General features: G+C 50.6%; 1 protein-coding gene across 1 annotated transcript in view; it reads left to right on the forward strand.

The window, feature by feature from the left end:
* The first annotated feature begins 4,268 nt into the window (after nt 1–4,268).
* The window catches only part of CDC73 (cell division cycle 73), a 95,958-nt gene continuing 82,297 nt past the window's right edge, over nt 4,269–17,929 (forward strand). The window contains exons 1-3 of the mRNA XM_058668958.1: nt 4,269–4,654; nt 7,387–7,492; nt 16,253–16,322. Coding sequence (XP_058524941.1) covers nt 4,524–4,654; nt 7,387–7,492; nt 16,253–16,322 — 307 coding nt within the window. The 5' untranslated portion in view covers nt 4,269–4,523. The remainder of the gene's footprint in view (nt 4,655–7,386; nt 7,493–16,252; nt 16,323–17,929) is intronic.

A 17,929-nucleotide genomic window follows, 5' to 3' on the forward strand; every position in this document is an offset into this window, starting at 1 on the left:
GAATGAGACTACAGGTAGCCCACAAAATCTAAAATATTCTGTCTTTTCACAGGAAAAAAATTGCCGGTCTCCATTTGCTGCCTTTGGAGCTAGTTTAGGTGTCCTCTAAGGACCCTGTGTTCAAGATTTGATCCGCAAAGTCTTTGATCCTCAAAGTTAGGGTTAATGGATTAGCCTCAGCAGGGTGACTCCAGGAGCAGGACCACCTACGGGGAGCGGGGAGCTTGCTGTCTGTCCCCAGAGCACTGCAGCAGCCAGGACCACTGCAAGCCAGGAGCCACCAGCTCCAGCCGCTATGATCCCAGGCAGCTAGCTGGGAGACAACTCCCCTGCCTGTGTGATCCTTTGCGCTCACCTGCAAGTCAGATGACCCTCACCTGTCATCTCCTGGAACCTGATGGGGCGGTACTGCATGGCTGTGGGACAGCTGCCCGCCAACGCCCGCATAAAAGCCCGCTAGAGGGGCTCTGTCCTGCTTCCTGCAGGTGCACTCTCAGGACAGAGGTAGTGACCTCTCTCCCTGACCCTTTCCCTTCTGGCTCACTCTCCCTGTACCACCCACGCATGTCTGTGTTCTCACCCTCTGAGTAAACTTTACCACTTGCCTAAGTCACGAAACTGTCTATTCTTTCTTCCTTTTTCTTTTTTTTTTTTTTTTTTTTTTTGGAAAGTGAGATTTACAGAGAGGAGAGACAGGAAGATCTACCATCTGCTGGTTCACTCCCCAAGTGCTGCAATGGCCAGAGCTGAGCCGACCCGAAGCCACGAGCCAGGAGCTTCTTCCAGGTCTCCCATGCTGGTGCAGTGTGCCAGGGTTTTGGGCTGTCCTCCACTGCTTTCGCAGGCCAGAGGCAGGGAGCTAGATATGAAGTGGAGCTGCCATGCCACAATACCAGCCCCTGTGCCATGCCACAGTACCAGCCCCTGTGCCATGCCACAATACCAGCCCCTGGTTCTGTTTCTTGATGAAAACTGGTTTCTAGCCTTTTATCATGTTCTTGTCTAAACTCTTTGCTCATCTAGTTGTTTATCACAGGGAAGCCTCTCAGAGCGCCAGGCAGGGACTCTGAGTCTATCCTGGAGCTGGCAAAAGGGCTACGAAGCTCAGGTCAGACGGCTGTGTCTGAACCAATATTGCCAGAGTCTCTCCTGGAAAATGACATCAAGCTTCCTCCTTAGTGCGTCTTGGTGTCCTGCTTTAATTTCACCTGCTTAGAGTCAGGAGGTTTGTCCAAACCGTTGGGCAATGATAAGCCGGTGGCTGGTTTGCAAGGACACGAGCTGCTTGATACCGTCTTTGTAGGACACTGCACTTCACAGTCTTCTCCGTTAAGACTCTTGTTGCCCAAAGCCTCTCCCCAGGGTCCCACATTGCAGAATGATGATGTGTGCTCATCTAACTGGAGGGAGCTTTACCAGGGCCATGTGCAATTACCGTAGCTCACTGTGGCTACTTTTTACACGAATAAGACTGTTCATAGAAGAGGTTCTTTAGAGCAAAAAGGAAGAAATCCCTCATGAAGAAGTCGTCTTCCTCTTCCATCTGAGAGAGGGAGAAGGCATTTTCTGGACGGTGGGAGACAGGCTCTCCTTTGTGCTCTCAACATGTAAGGTTAGTACATTCTGGCTTTTTGATTGTGTAAGGTAAAATTATCAAGGGCCCACATCATTGTTGAAATCAGCTAAGCCACAAGTTAAACATAATTTAGGCTTCCTAATTTGCTGTGTTGTGGGACCGGCACAGTAGCCTAGTGGCTAAAGTTCTCTCCCTGTATATATCCCATATGGGCATCGGTTCATTTCCTGGTGGCCCCATCTCCCATCCAGCTCCCTAAAAAAGAGGATGGCTCAAAGCCTTAGGACCCGCACCCACATTGGGAGACCTGGAAGACACTCCTGGCTCCTGGCCGAATCAGCTCAGCTCTGGCTGTTGTGGCCACTTGGGGAGTGAACCAGTGGGTAGAAAATCTCTCTGTTTCTCCTACTCTCTGTAAATCTGACTTACCAGTAAAAATAAATCTTTAAAAAATTAAAATTTGCTACATTGCTTTTGTGAGTTAAATGATCAGTCTCGGGCCCGGCGGCGTGGCCTTGCAGCTAAAGTCCTCGCCTTGAAAGCCCCGGGATCCCATATGAGCGCCGGTTCTAATCCCAGCAGCTCCACTTCCCATCCAGCTCCCTGCTTGTGGCCTGGGAAAGCAGTCGAGAACGGCCCAACACCATGGGACCCTGCACCCATGTGGCAGACCCGGAAGAGGTTCCAGGTTCCCGGCTTCAGATCGGCGCGCACCGGCCCGTTGCAGCTCACTTGGGGAGTGAATCATCGGACGGAAGATCTTCCTGTCTCTCCTCCTCTCTGTATATGTGACTTTGTAATGAAATAAATAAATCTTTAAAAAATGATCAGTCTCCAAAGATATATTTAAGCCTAAGTGCATGTAGGTATGGACATACACAAATAAAACAGTTATAACTATGTTCAATCAAATAAAACAGTAGCAAGAGATATCTTTGTTAAAGATTAACTTCACTTCCCATCCAGCTCCCTGCTTGTGGCCTGGGAAAGCAGTGGAGGACAGCCCAAAGCCTTGGGACCCTGCACCCGCGTGGGAGACCTGGAAGATGCTCCTGGCTTCAGATTGGCATTGTGGTGAAGTGGGTTAAGTCTGTGTCTGTGTGTGACTCTGTCACCCCAGTATGGAAGCACTGGTTGGAGTTCTGGCTGCTCAGCTTCTGATACAGCTTCTAGATAATTCGCCTGGGAAGGCAGCAGAGGATGGTGTAAGCACCTGTGCCCTGCAAACCACGTGGGCTCCCGGCTTCAGCCTGGCTCCCGCACTGACCTCTGTGGCCATTTGGTGGGTCAATCAGTGGCTGGAGCGTCTGTTTCCCTCTCTCCCTGTCACTCTGCCTTTCAAGTAAATAATTATTAAAAGCGCTGGAGAAGAGGGTCAGGCACATAGTTCTGCTTTTACCTGCCTGCTCCAGTACTGAATGCCCTCCGTCCACCCTGAATGGCTGGTTCCAGTCCTGGCTGCGCCGCTTCTCATCTGGCTTCCTGCTAATGCGCACCCTGGGAGGCAGCTGACCATGGCTCCCATCCTCCGGCCCTTGCCTCCTGCTGGGGAGACCCAAACGACCTCTGGGCTCCTGCCTTTGGTTTGGTCCAGCTGTAGCTCCAGTGGGTATTTGGGGAGGAAAATGTGGATGGAAGAACAGTCCGTCTTTCATGTATACATGTACGTTTGTATGCACACAGTATCGCAGGCACAACACAATCTCCTGGGAAATGGAATTAAAATGTTAATTTCAGTGCAGTTCTGGAACCCATGCATAGTTTTTTCACAATCAACATTTTCCACGAACTGTTCGAAGAGTGATTGTATGCCTGGATTGTATGCATGTTGTTGAAGTGAAAATTACTCGAATTAGCCACCTGTTCTGAGCCGGATAACGGGCTAGGCACAGGATATGGCCACACAGGCGCGCAGCCCTTTAGTTTTGTAGGAGGATGGAGATGAAACAAACCAGGCAACAGCGGGTTTCTGATACAGGTGTGCGTGGAACAGAAAGCGTACGGTACCATAAAAGCAGCTTTACGCCTTTGGGGTGAGGTTCGTAAAAATATTCTCAGAGTGCGAATGCTGGTGCGATAGTTCAAATTCACAGCCGCAAACTGCCACGGAGCGAACCACACCACATACCGGCTACTTAGCCCTCCGTGCTACAAGGTAACACAAAAGCAACTTCTCTTCATAGTCCAAGAATTCGATGATGCCAGTCTCAAAGCTGCCCCTGCCCCGTTCTGACACAGTGAAAGGCAGGGAGAAAAAGGCCACGGAACCTTGAGTTTCTCCCACGTGTCCAGCTCCTTACAGACACCATTAGACACCCTGCTAGCCCCAGAAAGATCCTCAGAGTAACTGCCCCACTTGCACCCCAGAAGGGAGACAATCGTGCCAAGGAGTCGCTCTGTGGCGTCCCAAGCCCTCAGCCCTGGCGGCAGGAAGGGGGCGGCCTCGCGCTTCGCGCCGCGGGAAGCAGCTCGGCTGTTCAGGGCGCAGGTGCGCGCGCACCTGCGGGCGCTGGGAGGGGGGCGCGCACACGGGCGCGCGCACGCCGGGCGCCGCCGCCCCGAGCGTGCGCCGTGCGTGGGCCCTGCGCGGAGGAGGCCGGCTCGGCGCCGAGGGGCATCTTCCCGGGCGGCCGCGGCTCCCCCTGGCGGCGGCTGCCGGGCGGGCGGCGCGGCCGGCGCGCAGTCAGGCGTTCTCCGCGGGCAGCCGGCGGCGGGGCCCTGCCTGCCGGCGCGGGGTCCTCGGCGGCCGGGGTGGCTCCAGCCCCTTGGTGCTGTCGTCGGCGAGGGCGGCCTTGAGGGCGGCCGCTGCGGGGGCGCGGCGGGCGCGGCGGCGGCGGGGCGGCCCGAGGCGGGCGCGGCGGCCGGGGAGCCGAGGGCGGCGGGGCGGCCGGGCGGCCGGGCGGGCGGTGACGGCGGCGGCGGCGGCGGAGGCGGCGAGGGGGGGAAGATGGCGGACGTGCTCAGCGTCTTGCGACAGTACAACATCCAGAAGAAGGAGATCGTGGTCAAGGGGGACGAAGTCATCTTCGGGGAGTTCTCCTGGCCCAAGAACGTCAAGACCAACTATGTGGTGTGGGGGTGAGTCGGGGCGGCGCGCGAGGGGAGCACTCCCAGGCGACCCCTCTCCTGACTTGTCGCTCGCCCCCTCCCTCCGGTGTTTGTTGTTTTAATTTTCTCCCCCTGCCGCCCCTTCGGCTGCCCGTTGGGGGGGGAGGGAGGACCGGGAGACCCCGGTGCTCTGGGGCAGGAAAAGTTTTCTTGCGGAGTCCAAGTTGCACTTGGAGTCAGTCGGTGACGGCCCCGGGGTCCGGCCGGGCCGCGAGCACCTGCGCGGGGGTGCACAAAGGGGCGCCGGCTCGGGGCAGGTGCCGCGGTACCGGGAGGGTGTGCCGAGTGCGCTCTCGGGGACGTCGCGGGGTAGGCAGGAGTTTGTGCAGAGGTGGGTGGGGTGCAGCGAGCGCCACACGGCAGAGAGGTGCTTTTCAGTGTGTGTGTGTGTGTGTGTGTGGTGCAGGTGGGTGGGGGAAGGTGCGTTTGAAGGGAACTGTCTTGGAGTATAGATAGATCCACGTGGGGCTCCGTTGAGTTGCGGTCCTTGGGGAAGAGTTTCGGAGGAAGGTTTGATATCGGTGTAGGGCGTTCTTAGTGCTGTCCCTCCCTGCGGCCAGTGCCCCCCCCCCCGTTTGTAAGAGTAGAACCTTGGGTCAGAACTTTGCTACCCGTTCTTGTTGGGTTGGATTCAGTGAGCTTCAGGAAGAGTCGATGAGAGAGTAGTGCAGATTCAGTTGGTTGGCTTTTCCTTTTCGGGTTTTGTAAACGTGTGTGTCTGTGTGGCTGTGTGATTTAATGATTAGCTTTATGAAATGTTGCTTAGATGACATCATTCTGCGTTTCCTGTGTGGGTCCCTCTCGAGTTCACATACGGACTGGGCTTTGAGGGATGCGTCTTTCCCTCGTTACAGCACAGTCAGGTAGTACTGATGGGGAGACGGCCTCATCTGCGGAAAGTATCAGGGCACTGATGTTCTTCCCCCCCAGCCCCTACACCTAGGTGAATGGTAGGGATGAGTAGGTGCCCTGCTGTGAAATGCCCAGAGCCCTCACTTCTGGCGCGGTCCCTGAGTGTTCACAGCCCGGTGTTGACTGTGTCCCCATCCTGCAGTGCCTAGCATGGAGATGGTGCATCAGCCCTTTCAGGACAGGGGAAGTGTGTGCTTCGGAAGGAGGTGTTTCCCCAGCCGGTGAAAAAGCAATGCTTAGAACAGACCTCAAACTATTTCTACAGCGAATCACACTAAAACATCTTTATTATTTTAAACTATATATATATAATATATAATATATATTGCAAAGGCAGATATACAGAGAGAAGAAGAGGTAGAGAGCAAAGATCTTCCTTCTGCTGGTTCACTCCCCAAGTGGCTGCAATGGCCAGAGCTGAGCTGATCTGAAGCCAGGAGCCAGGAGTTTCTTCTAGGTCTCCCACACGGGTGCAGAGTCCCATGGTGTTGGGCCGTTCTCGACTGCTTTCCCAGGCCACAAGCAGGGAGCTGGATGGGAAGTGGAGCTGCTGGGATTAGAGCCTGCGCGCATATGGGATCTTGGCAGTTGTAAGGCAAGGATTTAGCCACTAGGGTACCGTACTGTACCCGAAAATTATTGTTTACTCTGTGTATTCATGCATGTGTAATTACGCACAGTTATGTAAAACATCATGTGATCCTTCTTGCATGCAGTACATTCTTTTTTTTTAAAATTTAGTTATTTTTATTACAAAGTCAGATATACAGAGGAGGAGAGACAGAGAAAAAGATCTTCCATCCACTGGTTCACTCCCCAAGTGAGCGTAACAGCCGGTGCTGCGCCGATCTGAAACCGGGAACTTGTAACCTCTTCCGGGTCTCCCACGCGGGTGCAGAGTCCCAATGCATTGGGCCGTCCTCGACTGCTTTCCCAGGCCACAAGCAGGGAGCTGGATGGGAAGTGGAGCTGCTGGGATTAGAACTGGCGCCCATATGGCATCCCGGGGGCGTTCAAGGCGAGGACTTCAGCCGCCGGGCCTGCAGTACATTCTTTTAGTTTTTTTGATCTCCTACAAAAATCCTGTGTTGGTTTTATTGGTGATATTCTGTGGTTTGAAATTGTTTATTAAAGGATAAGTGGGGCTGCTGGAGGAGGCTGGGACGACAGTGAGTGATGGTGTGCAGGTTCAGCTGATAGTGGGTTGGCCTGGTAGTGGCTTCAGGAGGAAGGGATTGGGATAGCAGAGCCCTTGGTTACATTGTTGTCTCAGGTGAACTTACCTGTATGTTTTGAGTCCCTGGTCTGAGTTCACGGATGTTCTAGGAATGGCAGGCGGGAGTTTCATTGTTCCTGTTACTGTACTATTGTTAGCCAGGCTGCTGGGCAACAGTTTAGTTTATATTAGTTCTCCACCAGTGATAATGGCTGTGCTTCTCCTGAAGATATTTTGTTTCTTTCTGTTATGGATCCTCTCCAGTCTACAACTGGTCAGGTTTCTCTGTTGATAAAGACGGGGGACTATTTTGTGTCTAAATATGACAAGAGCATGTATGTGTTTCCCAAGGTCGAACTGTGTGTTCTTCTGCGACTTTTTGACTTGTGTTGTCCCCTCTGTGTGTGTTTTGCCATAACGGCTTTTGGCTTATTAGATTTTTTTAAACTTCATCTGCGTTTACATTTCTGTTACCCGTTTTAGGTACGTTGTTAAATACATTGCTGAATACGTCTAATTAAACCTGGAGAATTGCATTCGAGTTGTGATTGAAATCTTGCCTTCCTTCTTGCAGGACTGGGAAGGAAGGCCAGCCGAGGGAGTACTACACGCTGGACTCCATCCTGTTCCTGCTCAACAACGTGCACCTTTCCCACCCTGTCTATGTCCGCCGTGCAGCCGTAAGTACCGGCACTGTAAAGCTGTTTTCTTTTTGCTTCTTTGATGCCAGATCTTATTTGGCATGGATAACTTCTTTCATGGTTTTCCTATTTTAAAAAATAAAAGGTATGAAAGTCTGTATGGTCAAGATGTGGCTACTGTGTGACTTGCCCAAAGTTGTTTTTTTCCCCATGCGAAATGTAGGGAATGTTTATAACAGTGAAAGTTTTCAAGGAGTTTGCAGGGATGTTATAAAAAATTAAGGGGGCTGCAGGAGGGAGCATCTTGCTAAGATCCCGATCATGTGCTCATGGTGAGCTGGGCCCCGGGCCCACCTGGATTCGGGGACTACTTCCTTTCGGGTGAGTACACCGAGGGGGGGAGTCTCTGGGACTGGGTGGGTCCGGGGCCCACCCATCGCCTTCATTGGGCGGTGGACGGGATTGGGGTGGGGCGCAACCTTGGGCCTGTGGGTTTAAACTTCAGCAGCCGGGAGGCTACTGGGAGCTGCAGGAGGGAGCGTCTTGCTCGGATCCCGATCCCAGCCATCATGTGTTCATGAAGAGCTGGGCCCAGGCTATGCCTGCTGGCCGCCCGGCCGGGGAGCTCTGGGGTATTGGTTGTCTGAATCGCTGCTTAGGTAGCTCCAGGCTGATCCCACTGTTTCCGGGATCTGAGTCAGTCCTAAAGATTCCCAATGCCAGTAACTCTTCCTTTGAAGAACTTCTAATCACTTAACAATGCTGAGCTGTGAACACCTATCATGCAAAAGATAAGGCTCAGGGCTTGTCTAGCAGGATATTGTTTTGCCTGACATGATGATGGTTCAGGAGACTGGTCACATTAGGCAGGGCCATAATATAAACTAGCACTCTAGAACCTTATCCTGGGCTGGATTCTGTACAGGATGTGTGGGCCACACCCTGTAGAAAGTTTAGCCCTACTGGTAAACCTAAAAGTTTGGGTGGTTATGGACTAAGCTAGGTGTGACCAAGGAGCCTGCCATCAATCAAAGGTAAAGGGACCCGCGACAGACTGGACTGGGCAAGGCAGCAGCACCCAAATGTGCATCCTGAATAGGGTGTGGGGTGGGCCGGGCTGCAACATTCACCAGCTCATACAAGGCCAAATGGGAGGCCAGAGTACACTGGGCACTGGCCTAAAATCCATTGGCATGTATGAGAACTGGGTGTGGGAGTGGATCAGGTGGAGGAACTTGGGAAACTCCCCTGGCGAGTCATAGCTCTCGCTGGCGAACACGTGGTCCAGATCTGGGGGTCGGACAAGCAGGGCATAGTAGCTCCAAGATGTGTAAATTGGTAATGGAACGGAATGTACTGGGCAGGACTGAGCAAACCTTAGCCTACAAGCAAAACTAGAAACCAGCATGGAGCACAGGTCATGCCGAGCTAGGCTCTTGCACCTACTGGTCCTCAGAGCAACCACGGGCAAGTGCGTGATTTACGGCCAGGAACAGGCCCAATTGGGAAGGTAAGGGGACACCTTAACTGGGTTGAGGTTCCCACCAAGGGGCGCGTGTGCTGGAATGGGGGCTGCGTTCTATCTAGGAAACAGTTGTAGTCTCCCATGGCACTAGTGTGGGCTGGGATTGGATGCACCAGATCAGGCCAGACCCCAACACCATCTGGTGTCATGGAGAACCAGAGTAGATGTGGGACTGACTAGGCTGGGTCTCAACCCCCTACTGAGCCATGTGTGAGCTGTGTGTGGGTATGGACAAGCCATGGCTGGGCTGAAACATCCAACAACAAGAACCAGAATGGGGTGAAAGCCAGCCAGGAAAAGCCACCGTTCCTGCTAGGACAGGAGGTGAACTGAGTTGGGTTGGCTCAAGGACCCCCTGGTATGCGCAAAATCTGGCATTGGGAGGGGTTCTGATGGAGGAGCCTGGGCAACTCCTCTGGCAGGACACAGTCCCTGCAGGTAAGCGCGAGAAGCATGATAGGAAACAGCCCAGAATAGGCCATGGAAAGTTTCCCACTGGCACACATTCGGCATGGGTCAGGAGCAGACCAGGCTGAATCAGTTCATGTCATCCACTGGCAAATCCGAACACCAGAACAGAGTGTGGGTCGAGCCAGGTTTGGTCGTGACAAAACCGTGGTTGCCTGTACTGGATTTGACTGCAGCACCCAACCAGCACACGTGAGAACCAGTAAGGGAGGGGCAGAGCTGGCAGGGAGATTAAAGGGCTGGTCCCCTCGCCGGACAGCTACTCCCACTGGAGAATGTGGGCTGGGATGGGGACAGACCAGACTAAGCAGGGCTACAACACCTGTGCGCTGCATGTAGACTAGATCAGGGAAAAGCCAGGCTGGGAGGATTATTCCTGCTGGTGCAAGCATAAATTAGAGTGGGTGAGGGTTGTTAGGGCTTAGCCACAGCATCAGCTGGCAGAAGCTGGCACTGGGGGCTAATTCTGTCAAGTCAAACCACAGAACCACCCGAAGAGTGCATCAACCAGGATTGAGAGAGACCCGGGAGGGAAATAGTGGGTTCCCCCCTCTTGGGACACCACTCCTGCGGGAGGGCATGAAAACTAGGATGGGGGCTGGGGTGGCTAGACAGAGAGGCACTCAACAACATCCGTGAGGGCTGGATGGTTGAGTTGGTTCGATGGAACTAAGCTTTAATACCCATTGACAAGTACCAGAGCCAAATGGGATGTGGGACAGACTGGTCTACTGCTACACATACTGGCAAGCCAGGGTAGGGGGCCTGGTGGGGGTTATTGTGGGTCGCCCCGACTAGGCTGCAGCTCCCACTGGTTGAAGGGCCGAATATGTGCTGGGCAGAACCAGACTGGACTGCAACACCCATTGGTTCCAGTGCAACTCGGGACTGAAACCAGAAATAACCCAGCAATTGAAACCACCAGCTGATTGTGGTGATGGACTGTGCTGGGCCCTGTGCTTGCTAGAACATACAAGAATCTGGTCTGGGAATACCTCAGAGTTTCTTTGGAGATCTCCCCAATTGAACTGCTGGACTCAGAACCCTAACCAAGAAAAGACAGAAGACAGAACAGGTCAATCATTCATCTCAGCTATATGTTGGCAGCGAAATATGGGGCAAACGGAGACTTTATGATGGACCGTATCAATCAGTGGACGACCTCATCGAGCGAAACTGGCAGCGATCATAACTGGTGAACTATTAAAACCACTTGAGCAAATATCTCAGAGCATGCCCCGCATCCGGGACTTGGGGTGGGTGGGAAACCGGGTGGGGCTTCTCCCTCCATATCCCCCTTTACCTCAGATACACGATGGAAACAATATGGACATAATAGTATTACATACTTCCCTATACTCCCTGAACCTTTTTTGTTAACCATAATTAACTATGTAAAGATTGTCAACAACTATACAATAAAATAAAATAAATTAAGAGTTAAAAAAACAAAACAAAAGGAAAAATAAGCCTGTGGAAAGACCTTGATACTGTGGAATTCTAGTTTAATCTCCAGGAACTTTTCGTATTGGTCAGAACACACTAATAGCTGTTTTTTTAAAATTTATTTATTTATTTATTTACATTGGAAAGACAGATCTACAGAAAGAGAGAGAGATCTTTATCTGCTGGTTCACTCCCCAAGCAGCTGCAATGGCCAGAGCTGAGCTGATCTGAAGCCAGGAGTGAGGAACTTCTTCCGGGTCTCCCACACAGGTTCAGAATCCCCCAAGGCTGTGGATTGTGCTCAACTGCTTTCCCAGGCCACAAGCAGGGAGCTGGATGGGAACTGGGCCCCTGGGATTAGAACCGGCACCCCTACGGGATCCTGGTGCGTGTAAGGCTAGGACTTGAGCCTCTAGGCTACTGCACTGGGCCTGATTTTCAGTAATTTTTTTTTTTTTTTTTTTTAAGATTTATTCATTTTATTACAGCCAGATATACACAGAGGAGGAGAGACAGAGGAAGATCTTCCGTCCGATGATTCACTCCCCAAGTGAGCTGCAACGGGCCGGTGCGCGCCGATCTGAAGCCGGGAACCTGGAACCTCTTCCGGGTCTCGCACGTGGGTGCAGTGTCCCAAAGCATTGGGCCGTCCTCAAATGCTTTCCCAGGCCACAAGCAGGGAGCTGGATGGGAAGTGGAGCTGCTGGGATTAGAACTGGCACCCATATGGGATCCCGGGGCTTTCAAGGCGAGGACTTTAGCCGCTAGACCACGCCGCCGGGCCCGATTTTCAATAATTTTAATCCAGTTATTTTCATGCGCTATTGATAAATTGTTTTCCTTTTGTGAGCTTTCTCTGGGTAACCCTTTGACCGAGGAATCTTTAGGAACTATTGGCAAGGAGCTGTTTCATGGTTTGATGATGAGGTGCTTTGTCATAGGAATGCTTCGGAAAGTTTGTGGAAAAGGGATTGAAAATTTTATTTTGGTGTGAAAAATTTTTAGACTCATAAAAATTGAGAAAGTGTCCCATCACCCAGTGAGCTTTGTAAGTACTAAATGTGAGACTTGTTTTCTGTCTCTTTTAAAGATTGATTGATTTGTTTGAAAGAAAGCTGCACAGTGAGGCAGAGACAAAGAGAAAGAGCTTCCATCTGCCCGTTCCCTCCCAGGATGGCCGTGGCTAGGCTGGGCAGGCCGGGTGCTTGCTCTGCGTCTTCAGTGTGCGCAGCAGGGGCCTGGGGGCTCGTGCCATCCCGTGGGAAGTGGGGCAGCCGGGACTCAACCCGGCAATGGCTTGCCCGCTGTGCCACAATGCTGGCTGCAAGGCTTGCTCCTCTCTGAGCAAGAAATTTATGCTTTTAAAATAGGTACTTTGAGAAAATGGAATTAAGATAAAACTCCATTGCAAATAGAAAAAAAAATTGATAGAATTCTTTGGAGTTTGGGCCCGGCGCCGTGGCCTAGCGGCTAAAGTCCTCGCCTTCAACTCCCTGGGATCCCATATGGGTGCCGGTTCTAATCCCGGCAGCTCCACTTCCCATCCAGCTCCCTGCTTGTGGCCTGGGAAAGCAGTCGAGGACGGCCCAATGCATTGGGACACTGCACCCGCGTGGGAGACCCGGAAGAGGTTCCAAGTTCCCGGCTTCGGATCGGCGCGCACCGTCCCGTTGCGGCTCACTTGGGGAGTGAATCATCGGACGGAAGATCTTCCTCTGTCTCTCCTCTTTGTATATCTGACTTTGTAATAAAAATAAATCTTTAAAAAAAAAAAAGAATTCTTTGGAGTTATCTTGAATTGTACTAGATTTTAAGAGCACGGAGTACTTAGACTTTTTGTTGGGGGTATGTGCCTTTTTTGGCATAACAGAGGTTTTTAAACACTCGGTTCCATTTCCAGGTGGTTTTCTTGAGTGTCTGTAGTGTGTGGCCCATGATATAGTTGTTACCGTGAACCTTGGGGCTGTTGGTCATACAAAATTTAGTTTTTTTCTTTTAAATCCATGTATTGGGGCCAACACCTTGGTGTAGTAGGCTAAGTCTCTGCTTGTGTTGCTGGCATCCCATGTGGGCACCAGTTCAAGTCCTTGCTGCTCTTATTTGATCTTGCTCCTTGCTAAATGGCCTGGGAACGTAGTGGGGGCCCCTGCACCCACGTAGGAGGCCCAAAGAAGCTCCTGGCTTTGGGCAGGCCCAGCTCCTGCCATTGCAGCCGTTCGGAGAGTGAACCAAGAGATGGAAGGAAGAACTCCCTCTCTGTGTATCCTTCTCTCTGTAACTCTGCCTCACAAATAAAAATAAATCTTTAAGGAAAAAAAATCCAAGTATTTATTTGAAATGCAGAATGACAGATATACAGAGCTCTTTTATCCAACTAGATCTCTTATTGACTTGCTAAGTGACAGCAAGGTCTGGAGATGGAAGCGGGGTGCCTGGAACTCCTTTGGGGTCTTCTGTGTGGGTGGGATGGACCCAGGCACCTGCCAGCTGCTTCTGTGTCGTAGGTAGCAGGGAGCTTGATTGGATACAGAGTGGCTGCCACCCAGACCCGCCGGGATGGGAATGCAGGGTCCCAGGCAAGCACGGTGCCCCGCCCTGAGTCTGCTTACTCATGTTGGCCAGGTTCAAAGAGAAAACTTAGAAACCTCTGGAATTCTATCCACTTAGTTTGTTACCTTCTCTGTGTTCCTGGTAAACTTCTTGGTCACCAACAGGTGTTGAAATTCTGTTTCTGAACTAACATCTGTTTAAGTAGACTCCCGGATTTTCTGTTGGCAGTGATGTAAATTCAGCAGGGACCAACTGTTGGCTGTGACAGTACTGTCAATAAATTAGTTCCAGTATTTGGCTGTTCACAGTATCTGTATAGTCTGATTTGGGGCTCTGAAACTTTTTTCATAAGGAGAAACAGTAATGTAGCCAGACCTTTAGATAATTTCATTTCAGTTTTGAGTGATAAGCAGTCCATCGCTGAGGTGCACCGTGTTTTGTTAGGGAAGTGGAGGTAGCGTGGGTACGCCAAGAGAGTAAGTTCTTCACATTGACTTCCGTTTCTCATCTAAGGCAGTAAAGAGTGTAGACCGTGTAGTTCTCAGGCTCTGGAGCAGTGGCTTGACATTCCGTTTGTTGTTTACATTAGAAAAATTGTGTGGAAGACTGTAGTGATGCCAGTGATGCCAGGATTCATTTCAGTGTATGCCCAGACGTGACTTGGTGCCTGCTGTATGCATTCTGGTGTGCAGGGTGGTGGAGCAGGAGACGCAGGGGAAGAATGGTCAGAGTGGGAATATCTGCTCTGTTGGCTCGCTCTGAACGCCCACAGCAGCCGGAGGTGGGCCACGAATTTCATTTGAGTCACCTGTGTGACTAGATGAATTAATCGAGCTTTGGATTGGAAGCACATATTGTTAATGTAGGTAATTAGAGGAAAATTATCCCTCTTATTACCATGGATAGATTTTTTCATATTTAATTATTATTTTTTTTGTAACAACCAGTGTTATCTTAGAATGCAGGTATTTCACTGCCTTTTTTTTTAATTTATTTTTTGTCAGAAAGGCAGATTTACAGAGAGAAGAGGAGAGAGAGATCTTCCATCTGTTGATTTCACTCCTAAGTGGCTGCACCGGCCAGGGCTGAGCCGATCTGAAGCCAGGAGCCAGGAACATTCTCGAGGGCTCCCACAAGAGAGCAGCGTCCTAAGGCTTTGGGCCCTCCGCTGCTGCTCTCCTAGGCCACGGGCAGGGAGCAGCCGGCGCCTATGGGATCCTGGCGCATGCAAGGAAAGGATTTTAGCCTAGGCTATCGTGCCGGGCCCCATATTTAATTTTTTAATATTACCCTTCTTATAGAGCTTAAATCATTCATACATAAAAAGAACTCTATATAATATAGAAGGTAATCAGCTGTTAAATATACTTTTTCTTATACTTAAACAAAATATGTATCTGTTGTTTATTGTTATGCAAATTTGAGATAGGTGTTGTGGCCTGTTAAGATGCCTCCTGCAGTCCTGGCATCCTCTGGATTCCAGTTCCAGTCCTGGCTGCTCTCCTTCCTGTCCAGCTCTCTGTCCCTGTGCCTGGGAAGACCCTGCTGCTTGGGCCTCCTGGCCCCGGTGTGGGGCCGAGAAGAATGCCCTGGCTCTGTCTTCCAGCTCCCGCTGGCCCTGCTCCAGCCCTTGGTGCCGTCGGGGGGTTAGCCAAGGGGTGAAGGACTTGTCTTTCTCGCCCCCCCCCGGAATGCTACCTTCAAAATAAATAAAACTCTAACAATCATCGAAATCTAGTTTTGATATTTGATTTGATTTATTTGAAAGTTAAGGAGAATCTTTGAAGCGTTCTCTTGGAACACTGCATTGCATCATCAGGGCTGGAAAGATGCTTGTGGTCATATGCAGGACCTTCACGCGTGCGCTAAGAGGAAGGCTTGCATTTACGTTTTGAAACGGAATAGTTGTTGCTTCCTTTATATTAGTTTTTTAAAGGTTTAATTTATTTTTATTAGAAAGTCAGATATACAGAGAGAAGTAGAGACAGAGAGGAAGATCTTCCGTCCACTGATTCACTCCCTAAGTGCCTGCAACGGCCATAGCTGAGCGCACCCGAAGCCAGGAGCCAGAAGCTTTTTCTGGGTCTCCCATGCAGGTACAGGGTCTCAAGGCTTTGGGCCGTCCTTGACTGCTTTCCCAGGCCACAAGCAGGGAGCTGGATAGGAAGTGGTGCCACTGGGATTAGAACCTGTGCCCATATGGGTTCCCGGTATGTGCAAGATGAGGAATTTAGCTGCTAGACTACGGTGCCTTGCCCACATTGGTTGTTTTTTTGTGTATCTTCTGGAGTTTCAAAAATGAAATTATGAAAACTGAAAATGGTTACAAAATTTTCCAGGGGTGGCAGACATTTGGCTCAGTGTGTAAGTCTCTGCTCAGGACAGCCACATTCCAGAGCCGAGTGCAGGCTGCAGTCCTGGCTGCCCTGCTCTGGCCAGCGTCCTGCGTGGCCTTCGGAGGCGACACGTGCCACTGCAGTCCGTGGGTGCTCGCTGCCCACTGGAGACTGAGTTGAGCCGAGGGTCCTGGCTCTGGCTGGCTGCACTCCTAGTGCTTCAGGCATTGGAGAATAAACTGTGGGATAGAAGAGCATTTTCTGCTTTTCTAATTAAAAAGCAAATAAATGTTTATATAAAAAAGTAAAGATTGTTTCTAATCAAAGTTCTTACTAGCTTCCTTTACTCTGGTCATGTTTTACAAATTCATTTTTAAAAATGTGTTGTCAAGGTGTGTTGAATTTTCAGATATTACATGATGTTCAGTTATTTATTGTTCTTTATCTAATGCCTAATTTAAAATTTTGGTTCAGACGGAAAATATTCCTGTGGTTAGAAGACCTGACCGCAAAGACCTGCTTGGCTATCTCAATGGGGAAGCATGTGAGTACTTGGTAAAGTTGTTCTTACATGGATGCTGTCCACCTGTCCCCCCCACCCCCCAAACCTCTGAAATGAGAGGTAACAGGCAGAGCATCTGTGTGCCCACGTCAGTTGCGTGCAGCTGTGCCTGCAGCTCTGTCTTGTACCAGTCCATGTCCTGTTTCGGCTCCTGAGGCTGTGCCCCCTTCTGGTTGGGGATCCCGTTTCCCTCCGATTTTGCTTCTGTCAGTTGTTTTCTTTTTTTTTTTTTTTTAAGATTTATTTAATTTTTGTTGCAAAGTCTGATATACAAAGAGGAGGAAAGAGAGAGAGGAAGATCTTCCATCCACTGATTCACTCCCCAAGTGCCTGCAACGGCCAGAGCTGAGCCAGTCCGAAACCAGGAGCCTCTTCCGGGTCTCCCACGCGGGTGCAGGGTCCCAAGGCTTTGGGCCGTCCTTGACTGCTTTCCCAGGCCACAAGCAGGGAGCTGGATGGGAAGTGGAGCTGCCGGGATTAGAACCGGTGCCGATATGGGATCCCGGCACGTCAAGGCGAGGACTTGAGCCTTTAAGGCTACTGCGCCAGGCCTGTAGCTTGTTTTTCTTTTAGTTCATCAGTTTTTACACTTTCAGAAGGCATATAGTGAGATAGCTCCTTCTTTCAAAATAAAATTTTGGGTTCACATTTCTGCTCTCCATCGCTCCAGTTGTCCTTGCGTGCCTTTCTTGAAGTGGTCGTGTGGCTGCAATGCTTGCCTTCGCTGAAGGCTCTTGCTCAGGGCCGCCCACCCCAGGGCTCACCTCTCCCTGGCTCCCTGACTGTACATTCCCTCTTGTGCTGGCACGTTCTTTACCTCTGCACCTCAGAGGGGATTCCTGACATTTTCTAGGAATTGCTTTTTTTTTAAATTTATATTTTAACTCTAATTTCTAGGTAATGTTTTCCAGTTTCTCATTTTTGATACTCTGAGGATTTCCACATAGACTTCGTGTGCTCCAGAGTGATAAATTCACTGTCAGCACTTTCCCCTGGGTGTTTAACAGACTTCTGAAATTTAACGTTGATAACAGAATGCCTAGTTCGTCTTCCCCTTCCCTCCCAACACAAAACAAAAATGATTTTGTACTTTCCCAGTGTTTCTGCCTCAGTAATGTAGAATGACATTTTTTAAATGCAGTTGCTAACAATAAAAACTATGGCAAAAGATTCAAACTCTCGTACCGCAGATCTCATTTTGTAACTGTTCCATTAGCAAGTCCTCTCTTTCGCTCTGTCTCTGTCTCTGGACACTTCCTCTCCTACCCCTCTCCTTCCTTCCTTCTGTGGAAAGATTTATTTGTGAGAGTTAGAGATTGAGCTTTTCCAAAGTGTGTGTGTGTGTGTGTGTGTGTGTGTGTGTGTGTGAGAGAGAGACAGAGAGAGAGACAGAGAGACAGAGAGAGAGAGAGAAATTGAGCTCGACTATCCCCTAGCTCACTCTGCAGGAGCTGTGATGACCACTGCAGTGCCATACTAGAGCCAGACTAAAAATGGGCCAGGAGCTCCTTGCAGCTGTTCGGTGTAGATGTGGGAGCCCAGGTGCCTGAGCTGTCTGCTGCTGTCTCAGCCCGTTAGCAGGGAGCTGG

This window comes from Ochotona princeps, chromosome 10 (assembly GCF_030435755.1).
Source record: "Ochotona princeps isolate mOchPri1 chromosome 10, mOchPri1.hap1, whole genome shotgun sequence".
NCBI lineage: Eukaryota > Metazoa > Chordata > Mammalia > Lagomorpha > Ochotonidae > Ochotona > Ochotona princeps.